The sequence below is a fragment of the Corapipo altera genome, unplaced genomic scaffold, assembly GCF_003945725.1.
Source record: "Corapipo altera isolate COAL_440 unplaced genomic scaffold, ASM394572v1 1, whole genome shotgun sequence".
NCBI classification, from domain to species: domain Eukaryota; kingdom Metazoa; phylum Chordata; class Aves; order Passeriformes; family Pipridae; genus Corapipo; species Corapipo altera.
The window spans coordinates 13,075,486-13,095,798 of record NW_020884873.1 but is presented as its reverse complement, the minus strand read 5'-3'; the positions used below and the strand labels follow the sequence as shown (position 1 = coordinate 13,095,798).

The 20,313-nt window shown below is 41.7% G+C and overlaps 1 protein-coding gene across 1 annotated transcript in view; it reads left to right on the top strand.

Moving 5' to 3' along the window:
- Positions 1-20,313, top strand: part of NUAK1 (NUAK family kinase 1) — a 71,835-nt gene that overhangs the window by 38,071 nt on the left and 13,451 nt on the right. Inside the window, exons 4-5 of the mRNA XM_027668819.1 lie at positions 9,099-9,219; positions 19,732-19,883. Of these exons, the coding sequence (XP_027524620.1) occupies positions 9,099-9,219; positions 19,732-19,883 (273 nt within the window). The remainder of the gene's footprint in view (positions 1-9,098; positions 9,220-19,731; positions 19,884-20,313) is intronic.

Here is a 20,313-nt window from a genome sequence, read left to right as displayed (position 1 = left end):
GATTGCACAACTCTAACCTCATTTAAACTATGATATAAACAGACATGATAGAAACGGATGCTACCAGTTTTTTTCCTACTTAAAAGTGAAGTCAGCTTTTTTTTCTTTTCTGCCTTTTTTTTCACCTCCTTTTCTTTCCCCCTTTGTGGTTCCAACAAAATTGTAACCTGGAAGAAAAGCAGTTGGACTTTGTGAAATCCCAATTCAGTGTAGCATTTGGCTTTAGTAAATGTGGAAGCCAAAAATAAACATCTGCTTGGCAACTTCACCAGACGTTAACTGTAAATGCAGATTTCATCTTTTCAGTGAATGTGGCATTCAGTGCTGGTTAACATCTATTAAGGAGAATGATCCCTAGTTGAGGCTGTAAAGCATTTTTGTCTTTTAATTACAGTTACAAACCTCCATTGCCTCGGGGAAATCCCCTACCCCAGTTCCTTTCCAGATATAATTTCTTATGTGCCAAAGCATGAACTTTTCTTGAAAGCTTGAAGGTAGTTGGATGGGATATTTGTGAGTTACTAGGCTTTGGAAAGGAGATGGTCTCCCATCAGTCTGTGCCTGACAGCCCCAAAACTTCAACTGGGCCGTTTTTTTTCTCTTTTCTTTAGTCATTCAGAATTAGATCATAAGCCTCTTTTTTGCAGGCAGAGTGATTAATATTTTTAAGATATTTTAATTAATATTTTAAAGATATTGCATCTTTGGATATTCAGAAGGCTATGATGTTACATTTAGAAATGTATTAGAAAAAATGTAAGCAGTCCCATTCTTTTCTCCAGGAAGGTGAAGTCTGCACATGACAGGATGCCAGCCTTGGGCTCTGATCCTGACAGGCCACAGCTGGAAACATCTTGTCAGATCTCTGCTTTTCAACAAATCCTTTGCACCCTCTGCTCCTACCAGGGCAAATTCATTTTACTGTGGATCAGAGAGGATTGAAGAGGGTACAGATTTGTGGTAACGTGCTGCATAGGTAGCATTGGGACAATGGGGAGGGGTGAGAAGGTGCAACTTGAGGTAGCACTATGGGAAACACTTCATTGCTAGGGATGGTGATTTTTTGTAGGATCTTCCTTCTCAAACTGAACAATCCTACAACTTGGAACTTCAGTAATGCAGTGTAAAAAGCTTTTTATTTTGGGAAGTGAGAAGTTTCTTAGTAGATTTCTAACACGTATGACTTCAGGCCAGGATTCTCACCATTGAATGAAGAAAGGTCTGCCAGGTAAATTTGTCAGGGAATGCATGATGTAAATATGCCAGGTTTCATATACGTAGCTGAGGATAGCAGGTACCAAACAATGAAGGGATGTAAACTTCTCAGTAAGGCAGTAGCTACTCAGGAAATGTGCTCACAAATCCTGTTAACAGGCACTGTATGTGGGGGTGAGGAGAGAAGTGGAGGAAGGGTGTTGTATGTGTTCCTCCTGGCACCCACTTTGTATATGTACAGTATAAATGTGTTCATCTGGTGCCTTCCTGTTCATTAAAACTTGATTCCACAGACGTCTTTCTCTATGAATAAAGGGGAACAAGAGAGAATATATAATCCCCTGACCTAGTGTTCGTAATTAGTTAATTCCTCTTCTCCACTTCATGGATCATAATTTATGATATGGTAGCAGCAACTATGTCCAGAGAACCAGAAAAGGAAAATTAAACCCGAGATAATCGTACCTTGGTTCTCCAAGAGGCAGCGGCACATTGTGCCTCAGCTTATGCAAATAGAATTTTTACTGGAGACTTGGCACAAGAGTGAGTTTCTCTACAGGTAATGACATCAGCTGTATTTAGAAACATAAGCTATTTTATGTGGTACATTGTGAAGAGGGGAATGAAACAGAGTGATGCATAAAGATGTTTTCTTTATGCTTTTACCGTGCAGAGTGAGGCAGCTGTAAAAAATACCTTTACCTCGTACAAGCAAATGAACCTGAAAGGTGCATCATGGCACGTGCATCCTCACCCTTTATGTGTACAGCTGCTGTCTCACAACAACAATAACAGCATTTTGGGCTTGGTAACATCCATGATGTGAACAAACGTGATGGAACAGAGCAATGGGGAGATGCCCTGAGATTTAAATCAGCAGAGTCTCACTGGGTGCAGATGGCACCAGTTACCCCTTTGAGCAACTCCCCTGATTACTGCATAGTTTGCCAACATATCAAACAATAGAGTTGGGCTGCTGATAAATAATTAATAAGGATTCTATTGCATGCTTGTCTCCCAGGCAGTATCACCATGGAGATGATCTGGCTTTTAGGATGTGAAAACTAACAATCTCCAAAACAATGGCATTGTGTCAACCTTACTCTTTCTCTGAAAGGGAGAGCTCTCAGAGATGTGTTAGCAGATTGCACAATGCCAGACACTAATTTTTGCTTCCACTCACAGTGGCCTTTTGTCCAACTTTTTAGTGAGTGCATGAAATGTTTTCAATGACCATGCAGAACCTTGTTCTTAGAATTACATGTCCTGCATGATGTTCTTTAGTACTGCATTTGGCCAGGAGTTGGAGTCTCAAGACAGCTTTTTTTCCAGCAAATAGACACAGGAAGGATATAATCCTGTGGGAAGAGGCTTACAAGAAGTCTGCATGAGAATACCTTTGCAAAACCCTTTGGATGCTTTACTTCCCCATAGGAATATCTGTCCATGGCTCCTTCTTCCCACCTGGAAAGTCTAGAGCCCAGATAGACAGGCCTTTCAATTTTCTCCTTTGTGCAACCTCTGGAAGTGCCATTTCAATGCAACTGCATCAATATCCCTCTCCTTATCATTTGATTGCAGCCGCCTTAGGGACCACACAATTTCATAGCTTTGTTTCTTTTCCTCTTGTGTTGGTGATGTCTGGGGCAAGAGCCATAGGCAGAGACTCCCCTGGAAAAAACATAATATGGTGCCAGACTTTATTCTTTCTTGCTCGACTCTGTGGGGCTGGAGAAAGAACAATGTATCTTTTCTCTCCCCACCCCCAAACATCCTCTGCCTCCCTTTCTTGCCCCCTGGTTGATCCACCTATTCTTTACCTCCACACCCCGTTGGCATTTGGCACATTTCACTTCCCACCTCCCAGTCTCAAAGAAAGGAAGCAGAGCTGTGAAACCAGCTGGGCTCGCCCACTTCCCATTGCTGGGTGGGGATGGCCTCAGTCACAGCTTTCAGAAAGGAGAGGTTTATGTGAATTTAACCCTCCCCTCCCTCTTCACCTCCCGCAAATAATTTTTAATAATTTTCTTTAAGCTGCTCTTCTGACATATCTTGGAGTGGCAGCAAGCTGGTTTCCCTTTCTCAGGGGACTGATATTTTTTTGACTCTCCACAATCCTATTGCAAGAGCCTATTGGAATTTGCTGGAGCATGGGTGGTATGCACAGGCGCTGGAACCAGCTTAAGAGTCACAGTCCCTATGGTGGAAAAAAGAAGTTCGTATCTCACTACAGTCCTAAAAATAGCCTTGGTAGATAATAGGGAGTTGGAAGATTGTTTTCAATGGGACTGAATGTACTGCACACAGAGGTTGCTGGGGAAGGTCAGTGTTTTGTGGCATTCAGGTGGTCAGCCTCTGGTACAGCACTCGCCAACTTAAAAATCTGTGACTGCACTGTGGCTCGTTCTACCTTTGTTTATATTCACATGTCTCAGCTGGAAATGAGGCAAACGTAGGTACATTACATTAAAACAAACACATGGACCAACTTCCTGAAATGAAGTGAAACAGCTTTTTGCTTTGATGAACATACAGCATTTTTAGCTCATGCCATAAATGATGATGCCAGCAGTGACTCGGCAGACACGGAGATTTGATATGGAATTGGGCACCTACTGCCTGCCATGCCCTTTGCCAGACGTTTAGACTTGGAGATATTTTTCTGTACGTGATGGTCTTGATCAGGCTCTGTAAAAATGAATGTCACCTATTTTGCTCTGCTAAGCAGCTGAGAAGCTTGAAAAGAAGGAAGGACATTTCTCTCACAGATAGGACTGAATGTACAGAAACCTTTGCAACCGTCATCTTTTTGAAGTATTTATAGTTCAATTCCAGTTATTTGTATGAAACAAAAGCAAAGAAGCATGAAGTGTGTTGGAAAATATTTTATAATCTCTCTACACCAGTTCAGAGAGTGTCTATAAATTCTCTTTCCAGCAAATGGAGACAGGTAATTTATTGCAGCCTTGAAGAAAGCAGCTTATTTCTCCACGCTTCCTGCCCAGCAAACTTTGCAAGCTGACTCATGGAGGGATGGGAAGCCAAAAGCTGTGCTCCCTCTTTCCTATCTGCTTCTGGAAGGCAGAGCAGCAGTGGGGCAGGGCCTATGTTTGTGCAGAGCTGTTGGGAAATTCGTGGCAACATTAAAGGCTCACAAACTCCTGCTTTCCCTCCCCTCTACCATACATTTTGGGGAGGGTATTGTCTCTACCTGCTTCTGAGGCTGGTACCAGAACTGGCGATGCAGGCAGAGGTGGTTTCAACCCATCTCTGATGGTCTTTCTCCCTCCTGACCCCATGTGTGGGACCATGCAGCCATCATATCTGCAGGAGAGATACCGAGGATGTTATTTGTGTGTACAGCCGGTATTGATTCCCAGAGGGACCATCACATGGCCTAGTTTTGAGCTGTGACCTTGGTGCTTATGCATATATTTAACTTGACATGTGTGAGCTATCCCACAAAAGTCACTGGCCTGCTTCACATGTGTGAAGTTAGGCATGTACTAAAGTGTTTTGCCAGATTGAATACTGTGTCTATAGGGGCTTTGGGTGAACTTGAACCTATTTTGTTGGGGTTAGAGGCTTAAGATTTCATTATTAGGAATCTGATATGTTACACTCTCTGAGTGTAAGGTCTTGGAGTTATCTGAAATTCTCATTAAGACAAGAAGCTAGGAAAAATACAAATTCCTCCCCTAGTAAAGTTACTAAAAATACTATAATTAAATTATCTAAGTCTTAAACCCAGTAAAATATATTGAGAAAGTGTGGTAGAGGTATAAGTACAGTGTTTTCAGAGTACCAGAGGGACTAACAGCACTTTCTCTGCAGATCTTGAGCTGCAATATTTGGAGTAGTTAATGTAGCTGATGTAAAAAAGCATGTTGTGTTTGCCCTACTCTTGATTCATAGGCTGTGACCCTTAATAAATTTTGATGTTGCACACAGTGAAGCTGTTGCTTTCAGAGAAAGGAAAGTAAGCAGGCAAGAAAGAAAGAAAAGGACCTAAAGAATGAACAAACAAGTTCTTTCATAAGGTATTTCTCAATTGAGATTATTTCTTATTATGCTTATGTTATTCAGGTTCATCATGTAACAGTCCCTCAAGTGGGGTTTTGAAAAATTAAGCCAGCTCTGTCTGGTGTTAAAAGCATAAGCCCACTTTGAAAACATATTGTCTGGAATATGTTTCTGAGAAAAATACATTTAATGAAAAAAGTTACACTTTTGATATTTTAAAATACCTGCAAGAGAGTCTTGTTTTACAGTCTGATACCATAACATACAGGTAGGGGTCTTGTTTTGCTCAGAGAGATGAAAACAATAAAATATATATATAGAGAGATATGTTATAAATACCTAAAATCCAATCATGACTTGTAATGTTTTCGTGAAATACTGAAAAAACCCAACTGGACTGCTTTCTTGTTTGTGCTGTTTCTTTCACATCAGTAACCATGAGCCTGCGTATCCCTGCTGACATGGTCTGGAGTAGACTGATGCAGGTGAAGGACACTTGGCTGGCAGAAATCCCTTTCTTAGAAGGGAAGAGCTGGAACAAACACTGTCCTGCTGCTCCACTAATCCTTCTTTTGGATGCCACCTCTGACAGTGACAGCCTGCTGACAGCAATCACTCGCTGTTTGGCCTTTCAGACCAGGTCACCAGCAAGGCCGTGCACTCCTGGTAGCCTTTGAAATGTGGAGCCTGCCCACTTGGGGATTGTGGAGGCCACCAGGCAGATGCCAAGGGATACAAAGTATTTATTGCAATGCCTTAGAACCTTTTGCTTTCGTGATGCTCTTTTTGAGGAGAAAACCAGCAACTGAACGTGGGGAAAGGTAAATCACCCTTTAATAACCAGATGGTTTGTTGAACTTCCGTGATGTGTTGCACAGTTTGGAAGGAAGAGGCAGACAGTGAATGCTGTCGATGCTGTCCTTGTTTTCTTTAGGAGTCACATCAGCTTTCTGTTCTGATTTCCTTATCTCCTAGAAGTGGATGAATAGTGGTGTTTCACCACTTGCCTACCAAGGTTTATAATAAATGGTTGCACTCTGTTTTGAGCGTGCTCACGTGCTGTGCAAATGGACAGTGATACTATTTTGTTAGTATATGCAAGTAAACCTCCCTTACTTATGGAGTGCTTATACTGATACTGTACAAGGGGCATTCCCTCCTCCACAGCGCTCTTGCTATTTGTCAGGATTGCAGGGGATGGTCTGACCATGGGCAGGTGGATGCTTACAGCTGCCCTGGCTCCATTTACACCACTGGAGTTAAGATATTTCATGCCTGCCAGTTGTCTTTCCTTGTTTCCAGGTGCCAGTCACTGTGAGCTGAAGGAGCTGAGGGAGGGAAGAGAAAGTCTTGAATGTTAAAACCCAAGAGATGTGTTCAGCTTGAATTCTTTCCTTATACTGGGATGAGACCTTGCAGCCTGAATGTCACTGACAAAATCCCAAGTACTTTGACTGGGCTGTTGAATTGTACCCATGCAACTGGGAAGTGATGCTTTCAGGAGGTTAAGTACTATTTTCAAAATTCAGTTAAACTTTTAGGAATAGCTGTTACAAATTAAGGCTCCTAGGTGCCTTTTAACCACTTTTCAGCATGGACTATGGGACTCTAAAATCTCTGGTCCTATTGAAAAATATGTTCCCAGGCAACACATCTGTTTGCATTAGAATATTAATCCAAACATATATTTACAAAGTGCTGCCACGCTTTTCAATCACATTTGCACTTTTGTATCTAAAAATATGTTTTCCTTTATACAGTTATTCAGTAATTATATGTAGACGTACAAAAGTCCTGCCTGTGAAGCACAGAGTCAAGTTAGTAGGAGACTGGCATGTCCTCTGGGCTGCCTTATTACTTTACCAGCCCTGAATGGGGAAGAATTTGCTCCTCGTTGTATAGACAATGAAACCCTTCTTAAATTCTTCCTCAGAGCCAAGTACAAGGCTGTCTTTTAATAAAAAATGTGTTTTTACCCATGTCTATATTTATTTCTTGCAGGAATGCACATGCTGCTCCAAGAGCCACCCACATCCTTCTGTAGACAGGGTGTATTTGCATTTACAGTCGGTCCCAGTGCAAACGTGGGAAGGGGGAAAAAATCTAGTGTCATCTTTATAGTTGGTTGCCTTTTCCATCTCAGAAATTACTTGGAGATTATCTTGGGCACTCATTCAATTAAGATCTGTTGTATTACCTTTTCTAGAATTATGTGCCATGAAAATAAGACTGTAGTTATATTGTTACTGTTAAAATCTTTATCCCAGATATTTGGGTCGAGAGGAAGAACAGAATTGTTTTGGTTTTAATTTGCAAATCGATTTGTCCCTTGACTTCTTCTTTTTATACTGCTGTCTCAAAGTAGGGGAGCACATGAGCATGAGCTTAATTTTAAGCACGTGCTGCAAGCTTTGGGAATTCAAGGGGATTGGGCATGTGCATAACGCTTTTTTGAACAATGTTGCTTTTCGGAGTTGAAGTCTTTGTAGGAAACCTGATCCTTTAAACTAGCTCCTGTTTGTGTACATTTCAGTCTTATAATATTTTAAGTTTTTCCCTTGTTTCTTCAATATCCTGGATGCTACATCATATAATGAGAACAATACTGGTCATGCCACTTGCAATTACTGAAGTAGGCAGTGAAAGTTTCTTTTCTGGAGGAACTGGGAAAATCGCATGAATCACAGATTTACAAATGTTTTCCCAGGAGAAGTCCACAGTAGTTGGCTGCAAAGAATGACACAATTTTGGTTTACCCATAAAAGGGTGGTCATCTCAGCAGGTCAATGATGTTTTTCAAAGACATATTGTTGATTTTAAGCTGGCTGGTAATTTATTCCTTGAACTCTGGCTTACAAAAATAAAGCAGGGTAAATAGTGAGTATAATAAAGGCCATGCTACCATTCATTATGCACAATGCCCTCACCTTCCCTCTCCCACAAGCTTCTCTGCATTGTTGGCTTCTGCATTTCTCATAGGGCATGAGATGACCTCCGCGATTACTTGTGGTGGTGTTCAGATAAGCCCTTTTTTCACAGGCAGCACACATACACACACTCACAAGGACTGTTATAATTTGAATTTATATTGCAAGTTTAGCTATCACTTCCTCTGTTCCCACCCTGCCTTTTGGAAAGATACCGAGTCACACGATATGCTTGTAAAAAAGGTTGCTGATTGAGGAAGGATGCAGGAAGGATATGGTTTTGCAGTGATTTCATAAGTGCTGATCTGAAAGTCTTGGGTTTATATGAGGACGAGTTTAGATGTAAATTTCAAAGATTTATTTCTTCTGATTTTTGAATAAGTCATAATTCCTAAACAGTTTGCCTGCTTTTAGAGAACTATGGACTAACCTGTGTTAATGGGATCCTCTATGTATTAACAGGGACAAATACCAATATGTAATCAACACCCTGGATTCCCTCCCCCTGTTTCTTCAGAGATCTCAACCTTGTTTCTGAGAAATTGTTTCCAAAGCTTCTGCTTGAAATTTTCAGATGCAGTCATGTCTTAGCAAATGTCTTAGCTCATTGAAATCTCTTGGGAGTTTTGCCATTTGCCTCAGAAGGAGAGTACTTAGGCTGGCACAGAGATCCTTCCAAGAAGTGCTGTGTTCCCCCTCAGTGAAGTCTTAAGACCTGAAGACTCTAAAATTTCATGTCACTGTAATGAGTGTGTATTTATTGCTATAAAATGAGGGAGCTGGGGCATGGAGGTTTGTGTTTGAAAACTTTGTTTTGGTCATTCCACATTCTGCCAACATCTAACATCTGTATTTTATTTTTAGAGCTCTTCTTAATGGATTAGGTGCATCTGTTCAGTTCTAAGAATAATGCTTGATTTCCTGAATTTATAGGTTGCAATAAAATCCATTCGTAAGGACAAAATTAAGGATGAACAAGATATGGTTCACATCAGACGGGAGATTGAGATCATGTCATCCCTCAGCCACCCTCATATCATCACCATATATGAAGGTTAGTGAATGTCATTTTCCTCTCTGAGTGCTCTGTTACGTTCTTGCAGACCTGATGTTCATGTTTCTTGAGATGGTGCACCAAACAAACTCCTACTCCTAGGGTAACCCATCCCTTACCAACGAGACTGCTTTGAGCACTACCTTCCCTCTGAGCTACCAGTGTTTCACAGGTGCATAACCCTTTGCTTGGAAGAGCTTCTTTCTGTGTGAGTTAAGCACTGCGTCCATGGCAGGTGGGTAATTGTGGCATGTATCACCTCATCTCCTTGCTCTCATTGGACAGTTCAGTTTCATTTTATCCTCACTCTTGAACCAGCCTGATGTCTGTTTCTGTTCCCAGCCCCTAAACCAGTCCTTGTATGCTTTATTTTCCCTGGACTGCACAAGGCTGATCTTATCTGCTCTAGGACTTTGGTCCTCCCTTACTTACCAGTTGTCGTTGCTGCTTTTCCCCCTGAATCCCAGCATCCATTTCCTATCCACCTTCTCACACTTTCCTGTCAACCTGGTCACTGGCTTATCATTCCTGTTTCCTTATCCTGCGTTCCCCCTCTAACTCCTTTCTTCCTGGGACACAGCTGGGAAGTCTACTAATTCCTGCCTCTCGGAGCTGCTCCCTAGTCTTACAGCAAGGAACAGGAAGCCAGGGGCATTCCTCCCTGATTTGCCAGTTTGTTTGTTTATATATTCATAAAGTGTCACTCTATAATAAAATCTCCTCCTCCTTCCTTCCTTCCTTCCTTCCTTTCTTTCTTCCTCAAGTAACATCCCAGCACTAGCTGAGAGATTTGGGCTGGGTACGTGCTAAAAGACACCGGCCCAAAGGTCTGTTGCTGTGAGGGGGGTGGCTGCATGGTGGACCCAGGTTGTAGATTCCAGAGGTTCAAAGGGACCTGGGTCAGGCAGCCTTGTCCCTGGGAATCACATCTTCTCCTGTGTGCAGAGCAGGCAGCTTGAATTTAGCCCTACATGTTTACACAGACGTGAGGTAAATGCACAAGGTGATGATATGTGTATGGCAGCTCTGCTCTGAGAGTTGAGACAACTGATTAAAACAAGGGCTGTCTTGGCGTACTGTTACGGTATCGCATATTGAGTTATTCAAAAGCATGTTCTGGTACTTGAAAAGAGATGAGTATCTGTCTTTTTATTGAATAAACTCATAAAAGGATCTGGGAACAGAAAAGGGGAGGGATGCTGTGTCAGCATGTGGGTTGCAAATGGAACAAAAGTTACTTCAAATGTGGACGGGAACTTGGAAAGAAAAAAGATTAAGCATGCTGTGGTCCTTTGACCAATTGCCCTTCTCATCCTTACTTTAAATAGTTTTTACTGAGTTAAAACATTTGTAAAAGTTAAAAAGATTACAGCATTTTTAGGAAGCAGACAGTAAAGTCCTGCAAGAGCAAAACTTCCTCCTCTGGCCCTGCGGGAGGGAGGAGCAGTGCTTCTGCAGCAGACCCAGTCAAGCTCCGTGATAGAGAGTTCATCCTGTCTGCAGGAGGATGAGCACTTATGTCAGGTGATGGTTTATTTTCCAAGCAGTCAGTCAGTACTTGGCCTTTAGCAGCCAGTGCTGTAACTTAGATGTGGTAGCACTGGGAAGATGCATGGTTGTGCAACTGAACCCACAGGACCAGTCCCATACTGCCCAGAGGTAAGGGATCCTTATATACGTGCTTCATTATAAGCTGAAGGATACTTGCAGTGAATTTAAGGGACTACATCTAGGACTGAAGTATTTGTAGCCTCTTGAAGCTGGATTTTAAACACATGGCTATTCCTCTTGAGTGATGCATAAAGAGTGATAATATTGCTATCCCCTGGCACAAAATGATGAAGTCAGTAAATCCTGAGAGATGGGCTTAATCTCACCAAATTTAAGTGATCCATCATTTATGCAGTTGGTGTATGCTACAAGTCTGAAGAGTCCCTCTCTAGTCAAGAGGGATCAGCGTCTTCACAGATGCTGGCTTCCTCCTGGGAGATGTTTTTTCAGATACGTGGGATAAATGACATATTGGAGGCTCCTGTTGGTTATAGGTGGAGTCTAGCTGACTAACTTAGATCAGATGCTTAACTTTTAAATTGAAATTACCCCAGAGATATTTTTCTCCTCTCTCACAAATTGTTGCTGTAGGTTTTCAGACTGCCACTGCAAGTCTGACAGCACTTTCGGTAGGTGCACAGATACACCTACCATGAACAATGCTGTATCTTCCTGTAATATCTTTGGAAGTTCTTTGTATTGCATTTAGAAACATGTGTTTTCTTTAAGTAGCATCTCTGTTTAGGTATCCTTTTGACCTTCCTGCTTAGAAGCAATTAACCTCTGAATTTGTCAACTTGATTTAAACACAAGCTTATCTTTTTTTTTTTTGATACCAAGCTAATCCAGATATGTGGAGACAAAGCTTTCCAGTTTAGAGATCTTTTTCGTAATCTAATCAGAAGACATGTACCTTCCCTCTTACTGTGAGGGCAGATGTACCGTTGTGACTCCAAAGAAATTCCATTCTCTCAGCAGGACTGTAATTGGCAATCTGTCGAGTATGGCTGTGAGGGAAGTACTCTTTCAAGTGACTTTAAAACTCCTTGAAAGGGAGTGGATACATGAAGTTGGCTTTGCTGGCAGTGTTCTGATTTCAGCATATAAATTTTAATTTACAGAATAATGCCCCTGTCCATTCATCTGTCTGTCTCTCCCCTGACCCCCCCTTCCCCTGCCCTATTTCTTTCTTGCCTTGAAAACTCCAGGATTTTATAATAAAGCCTTTAAGAGCTAACATATTTTTCCAGGGGTAGCCTGAGTGCAAAATCTATCTCATCTGGCAGTACTTTATAAAAGTTAAACCAGGGAAAGAACATCAGACCCAATTCTGCAAACATTTAAACACATGTTAGGCCAATCATGAGGGTGAAGTTAGGCTTGCTACATTCAGGAGTGAGCTCTTGGGTCCTTGTAGTGTGAACTACAGTCGCCTACATGACTGTTTCTGTGCTGAAAAAGTTGTCCTTGGTCAGCATAAGCATACAGAGAAGTCTTGATCATTTGCTATATGCACTTAAAAATGAACAGTCTATTAGCTAACATGATTGTGGAAATAGTTTAATGAAGATATTCCCTGAAGAATGAATAAATATTAGGGTCACATTTTGGTGCCGAGGGAACACGATGGCATTAGCATAAACGAGTAACTGAAGAAAAGCACTTGCTGAAGTGCTTCGCTGGGTTGGGGCCAGAATGCTTATAACGGTGCTGGACCCTTTGCATCCACAAGGCACAAAATATGGATTTCCTGAGTAAGATCTACTTCTTACTTTTTTTGTTTGTAGGTTGCATTTTTGATACTCTTAAGAAAAAGCACAGAGATTCTCTGTCACGTGTCTGCCAGTCCACAATGGCTTTAGCTAGGTTGCATGCTTTGGTTAGTCAGGAAACTGGTTCAGCTCTTCTATACTTTCAAATCCCAAAGGCAATGGAAGAAGATCTGACAGTGTGTAATGGCAGTGGCAAAATATTCCAGGATACTCATCTTACTTGCCAAATACTTGTTCAGTCTTGCATTTTGTGCCAGATTTCATGCAAGAAAAAATAAACACACACTTGGTATTTCAGACACACGTAGGCCTGTCTCCAGTGTGGAGCTCCTTGAGTTGTGTCAGTCAAGTCACCGTGTCATCAGCAAAAACATCTGCATTGCCAAAAATCTGCTTGGGTGGCAGCTGGCAAGGTGTGTGACATGAACCATTGCTGAGGAGCTGCATCCCCTGCAGCAGCACTGGCTCAGTCCAGTGTCCCCCACCCGTCGGCTGCAACACGCGCCTCTGGAGGGACAGGCAGCCAGGGACCGGAGGGGCAGCTCACGCCACTGTCGGGTTTGTGCAGGGGCAGAACGGTTACGTGTCTCAGGCTGACAGTTCTGGGGAGAAAATACCAGCCTCTATCCCAGCCCCCCTATCTCCTGGCTTTCAGACATAATCAAAACAAACTTTGGTGCCTAATGACCCCACCCCTTCTGTGTGCAAAACACCTGAAAAAGTCAAAAGTCCCTTAAAACATGACATGGATGACTGGGCTGGAATCAAGAAGGATGAAAGGTGGAAAGCTGAAGTGATTCTATTTTTTTTTGTTTGGCCGAGAGAAAGTACTTCAGCAGTGATACTATTTAACCACATTTCTAATTGATTTCCTCTAGTTATGTAGGCTTTTGGCCTTCGAGTGCTTTATTCCCTTTGTTTTCAGTTGATAACATCCAAGAACATAAAGTAATATTTCAAGTGTCTGGTGATAGTAATGAAACAAGAATAAATAAACTTAACTCTTTAGATACCATACCCCAGCTTTATGAATTTCCTGTCATTCAGGGTGATTGCCTAAACTGTGCTTTGTCAGACATGACATAAACTCAAATGTGGGAGATCGCTGACAGGTCCAATTCAGATGTCAAAATGATTGCAAGCAGTGATGAAATTTATTTCTATATTCCCATTTACACAATCGTCCCACTGCAATGTAAATATTTGCTTGTCTGAAGTTCCTTGGCACTTTTAATCATGATTTAAAAAAAGGGGAATTAGCTCTTGTGTTCTTTGCTGAAACAAAAGACAATTAGTGTAACATGTTATTGTGGCCAAATTAGCAACTGTCACTTTTCCTTCCTTTTTAAAGAGTAAACCATCACAATCTGCATATCCTCAGTCTCGCTCTCTAAGAAACTACCTCACGGAGGATAATGGTTCTCATTCTGATTTAATCTTCTCACTGGGGAGTAAATTATAGCATGCTGTCTGATTTAAAAAGATTATTGCAGGATCTTAACTACATTCCTTTAATTTAAAAAGAGGTGGAATTTGGCTGAATAAGGCCATAATTCAGGAAAATGATTTAATACAAGCTTAGCATTAAAACATCTACTATACATCTTGCTATCTTCAATTATAATTAAGCATATGTGTAAATTTATGTGTATGCATACAAGTGGCTTTCTCATTGGACCTTGGATATTTTCATGACTGCTGTATGCTCTATTAAAAACAGTAATAAAATAATACTACTACAAAAAAAAAAAAAAAGCAAAATAAAAAGTATGCCAAGGGGCTCTAAAGCTTTCAAAGCAGTCAAGAACATGGAAGTTGCATCAGACTGAATTTCTAAGGTAGAAGACTGTTTTCAGTACTCACATGTCTTTTTGAAGAATAATTCAAGCCTTATTACACAAGGGAGGTAATTGGGTCATACATGACTTTTCTGAATGAAAAGATTATTCTAGTCTGCATCTCCAAAATTAAAAACAAACTCACTTGTTCTTTTGATTTGGCTGACCTTTAATAAAAGAGCATTTTGTAGCAGTGGAAAGGTACTTCTGTCTGCGGCTGTTAGGAGAGTAATAAAAATACCGCTGAATGGAAAGACACCAGATGGAAGGAATGTCAACATACTGGAACTAATTTAGGAGATTGCTCTGATAGAGAGCAAAGGCATGAGGAGAATTCAAATGGTTCCAGTGCAAAGAGATTGGCCGCCCCTCTTAAACTAACAAACTAAAATCCTTACCCCAGGGTTACATGTAAACCAAATGGAATCAGCCCACGAGGAGGTAGTCCATTAAGGAGGGGGGGGTGGGAAATGCACCCCTCGTTGTCGGCACTTGCTCTAACTTTAGTATCCTATAAGCTTGGAGGAAGGGCAAAAGCCTTCTGCTTTGTTTTACTTTTTAAATTTGGTAGTAAATCCAAAATGAACTGTCCTAATAGAGAGGTGTACAATGTACCATTGAATCTTTCTGACCGATGTTTGCAAAACCATGCTCATGTGGGCTTTCAACAATTTTAGGGTGAAGCACATCTTAGCATTTAAGGATAGCGAGTATGTCCCATGAATTTAAGAGGAGGTGACTTCAGTGTAGCTAAAGGGAAGAATTTGGCAGTAGGGTTGAAAAGAAGAGTGCTGATGAGCAAGAGATCCCAACACAACCAGCGCTATTCAGAAAATGGGAAGCTGTAGATAGGAGCTGAGTTCATAATTTCACAGCCTCTAAATATAAATAAGTGGAGACATTATATCCAAGAATTATTGCTGTAGTAGAACAACCTGTGAAAGAGACAGATTGTTGATGTTACAGAATGTACTTGGTCTCAGATATGTCTTTGATAGCGAGAAGTGAAGTTCTTTCCCAGTTTCACATTTATATTCTTCAATGAGCTCTGAAGCCAGCAGATTTGGCTTCAATTATCAGCCTAGAAGTATAGAACTTTTTTTCTGTCATTTTAAAAAAAGAAATAAACAAACAAACACATTAGAGAAGTTGTAAGAAACCTTTCTTTGACCACTGCATGTTAAGCACCCTTTGCTGCTTGGGTTGCCAAGGCTCTTGGGGTGAACAGACTAAGCCCAAGCAAGCTTGCATCCCACTGGAAAATTCTATTTCTTCACATTGCTGTGATCAGTTTCCTAGTACATTAACACAGTACTCTGCTCATCTCCCAGGGATCCAATCATGTTCCTCACACCTTGTGGTACATGCCGTTCCTGGTTCCTGATGTGCTCTCACAGTGCTATTCCTGCTTCCTCCCCTGTGGCCACGTGGAAGTGTAGGCATCTCAGAAGTCAATTCTTCAACTGGCAGGCTGTGTCTGCAGAGGAATACTAGAGATTTGCAACCACTACCCTACCCTATACCACTTGACCACTATGGCTGAGGTAGTGCAGCAGCCCTCCCACCACATCGAGGCCTCGCTGCGGCTCTCTCAGTATAACTCAGCTTGCAGAGTGGTGAAAATAAACACAGTGGCTCAGAAATAAATGACACACAGCAAGCATTTCTCCTGCTGCTGTCTCCTCTAATATGTGGTGCTCATGCCTCGTATCTAAGCAACCCCTATCTCTCAATTTTTGATTGACAGGCCATCTCTCCTGCTATCCATGTCTGGGTGTTGATAGTGACAGTTCTTACTGACAGTTCTCCACTTATTTGGCCAGCTGTTTGCAGAGTATTGATCGTTTGAAAGAAGCTAGAGCAGCCCCACCTTATTTATATATAACCTCCCTCCTTCCCTTGACCTTGCTCAGGGTTGAGGAGCAGCCTTGTACAACACGGCTGTCCCAGCAGTAACACGCTGTAGGATGTTCCTGGGGTGGAGCATCCTGCCAAAGCCACGTTTCTCCGTTGGCAGGAGGTGCAGCCAGGATTCAGGCACACTTCTAGGTGGGGGTGAGCTTTGGAATGAATATGCAATAGGATAGCAGGTAATAAATCATCTGCAACAAAAACAAAGAGTGAACCATGCAGTCCCAGAACCTATATGGAGGTGATACATCTGTCATCAGCCTGCAGGTTACAGCCCAGGTGCTAACAGGGCCGGATATTTATTACCTCATTATTATTTGCAGTAAGTCAATCCAGCCTTTAATTAATGCCCTACTCTCTTCCCCCAGCCATTGGCCACAAGGCTTTCTTGAGCATAGATTTGTAAAACTACATGCTGTGCCTGTGTGAAACCTGCCTGACATCCTAAATACTACTGTGGAAATTCATAGTGTTCTTGGCTGATGGTCTGAGACTTACCAGAATACCACTCTGTCACATCCCTGATAGTTTTGACCATCGAGTTCCTCTTTAAGATTGTGTGTATAGACATAAATTCCACTGCCTTTCAACTTCCTCTTCCTTCAGTGGCAGCTCTCATTTTAGATTTTTTGTCTGCTGTTCAGTTTACTCTCTGCAGGAAAGTAGCTGTGTGCCCTCTCATGAGATTCAGCTGGTATGATGGAGATGCTCTGAACTGAAATGAAGCAGTTGTGAAAAAATACCTCCCCATTCATCTCTGCCGCTTGGCAGAGAAATTAATTGCTGTTTAATTCTGTAATCATTCAGCTATGATGATGGTGAGGAGGCCTCTGTAATGTCATTTAAGTTCAAGGATAGTTTCCCTCTCACAATGCTCCCTCATGAAGGAGAATGTGCCAATTTGTCCCAAGTGTGCTGGTAAACTGAAAGTGGAATATGAGTTACTGAGATGATTCTATTCTCATCTTTTCTAGCGTGGCTCTATGACAAAAATAGTGATTTATGCTTTCGTAAATTCAATTTGAAGGTATTATCTCAGTTTCCTAGAGGGCATAAGACAAAATTTGAAATGGAAAATGCCTTTAAATGCACATTCCTCCAAATGAAGTGCTTTCCACCTCATTTCTCCAGAAATGTTGGAAAATATATCTGGATCAGGACTTGTATTAATATGGCAAATTTGAGTCCAAAAAAATTAGATTTTGGAATTTAAAACTTCAGTACATCAAGGATGATTTGAGAAAGCTCTCGTGACTGAGTGATGAAGGCAAAATTTTAACGAAAACAGGCTGTAAGAATGCTCCATCGTGGCAGGGCTGTTACTGCTGTTACTGACATCAGCAGCGCTGAACACCTGGTAGGGGATCAGCAGCTGGGGGGTGGGGTGGGAAGAGCCCATAGCGGAGGGTGGTCCTCGGTTGGAACTGCTTGGGATGTGCACTCCCATGAGAGTGCACTGAGATCATTAGTACCATGTGGCAACTTCACCTGTATGTGCATGATACAGTAAGCCCTAACTCATGGAATCAGCTGGGTTTTTGGGGCGAGTGGGGATTTTGTTGTTGTTGTTGTTGTTGTGTTGTTAGTTTGTTTTAAAGCAAATCTCTTAAATAAGAGTGGTTTAGTGATTTGTCTCAGCTTACTGAAACCATTTCTTTTTACCTTCTTAAACAAGTGTATACCTAACAAGCCTTTCCAAGCTCAGAGAAACAAATGTGTGCATTACCCTTTATTGATAACACACCACAGCACTTCTCTATATGACACGGGGCACGTTCAGTTTTTCCCAGACAATATCAGTCTGTCATTCTTGGAGAGGATACTGTATGTGTAATCCATCCAGAGACGGCTCGTCCAGTTTCCGAAGTTTATTGCTAATGAGGATGCACATAGGATGTAATCATTTGCAGGAGCCTCTGCTTCGGGGTACAGTGAGGCCAGCAGACAAGTAAGCAGCCAATTTTATCTGGCTGTTTGCTCTCCCTTTTATCAGAGCTGCTTGGCTGGGGTTCAAGGGTGTTAGAGGGAACTGCAAAGGCTTTGGCTTGTAGATTTGAGTGACAAGGTGTGAGAGGACATGAGACAAAGCCTAAGAGAAGCAAGAATCTGTGTGTTGAGAGAGGCAGCTTCACATTTCATGCAAAATCTGAAGGTTGATTTTGATTTTTTTTAAAATCACTAAGGACTACTGGCTGAGCTTTACTGATGAGATATAGGAAGGCATGATTCCAGTAGGGCTGGTCAAAACTAGCATCCATTTGTAATAAACCCTTTAACCTCATTAATTTGTAGATGCCTTGCTGCTAGTGTGACCTACCCTCAGCAGGCTGCTGCCACAGATAAAAAGAAAAGGAAAATTACCATGTTTTCATCTAGCAGTGGTTATTTATGGCAGGTGCAGGAAGTTTCCAGTGGGTTGCAGTGGATTTTCGGTGACAGAAGGGAAGAGCTATGTAGCGGCCAGGGCATTACAGCAATTCCAAACTAACAGCCTGTTTTACTAGATTAAGTATTAGTTATCTGCCACTCACAGTGAAGTCCTTGACAGCATGTGACACAGAGTACTCTTAGCTCCAAAGAAGACTCAGGTCATGACGTGTATTAGACGAATTTTCCTTGCACTGCTTACGTCGGAGTCGTGCTCTGCTGCTGGCTCTGCGCGAGTGACAGAGGATTACAGCGTGCCATCTAAGGCGTGCAGTGGGACATGAAGTGGTGGCAGGAGATAAGTAAGCTTGAGGATGAGTTGGGTACATGAGGTAGGGTATAGGGCCATACTGAAAAGAGCTGTACAGCTTGGGTGATGTTGCAACCACAGCTAGCTCAAGCGTCCATGCCCACCGTGCTGTTGCACAGTGTTGGGATGGAAGAGGACACTTGTATGAGTTCACTTTTTGGATTTTGATGGTAGGTGAACAGCCAACAGCCAACAGCCATTGTAAGCCAAATGGCAATCCTGTATCAAACAGTCATTGAAGACAAGAAGTTATTATGCCTTCTATTAACCCTTTCCAAACGATGTGAGGGCTCCACTTTGCTTCTGTTCTATGGCTTCAAGAGGGCTACTGGTAAGAGGAAGTCCCTGTTGGAGCAGGAGCTAGTATTCAAGTGTCACCGGCACAAGTATCTACCTACCTCACTAGGATCAAGTTGACTTTGCCACCCTTTGACCCCTTATTGTTGAGGCAAAGAGCTTCCTTCGCATAGCCATATCAAAGTGAAGACAGCCTCAACTTCTTCTCTTGGTCTGAGATGATGTAAACTTCCTCTGGTAGAAAGCAGCTTTGGAACTTGCTTTTTGCAGTGGGATAGGTATTTCCAGGCTTCAGTGGTGATGCAGGATGTGTTCAGACATCCCGAGTTGTCTTCACTCTTTAAAGTGTCAGTTTTCCAATGTTGGATCAACTGTGGTGTTTTTTCTTTTCTTTTATTCTGTGCAGTGTTTGAAAATAAAGATAAGATTGTGATCATCATGGAGTATGCAAGTAAAGGAGAGTTGTATGATTACATCAGTGAGAGGCGGCGATTAAGTGAAAGAGAGACAAGACACTTCTTTCGACAAATAGTCTCTGCTGTACATTACTGCCACAAGGTGAGCAAAGGATTTAATATTAAAAAATGCTATTTGAAGGCTGATTACTGACATATTTCAAAGCATGTCTGAGTCAACAGCATTCATTATTAAGTATCAGAGCATGTGATTTTATCAGTACAGCAGGAGATCTTCATTAAAAGTGCAACACTGAACTAGTGCCTGTTTTTGAAGACTAATGATGTTTTCCTGTGTTATGGCAGATACCAGCCACTCCCTTATTTTTAGCCCTATGTTGCATTTTTGCCTTTGAAATGGTTCTCCTGACACTAAAAACCAAAAATTCCAGCATGAACTATAACTTCTGCAGCATTTGTATTAATGCACTCAAATGATAGTTTGCAATTTGAATATACTAATGAACAACTTTAGAATAGAAGATACAATATATGAAAGAAAAAACCAAGAGAAAGGTATGAGGTTCACGTAT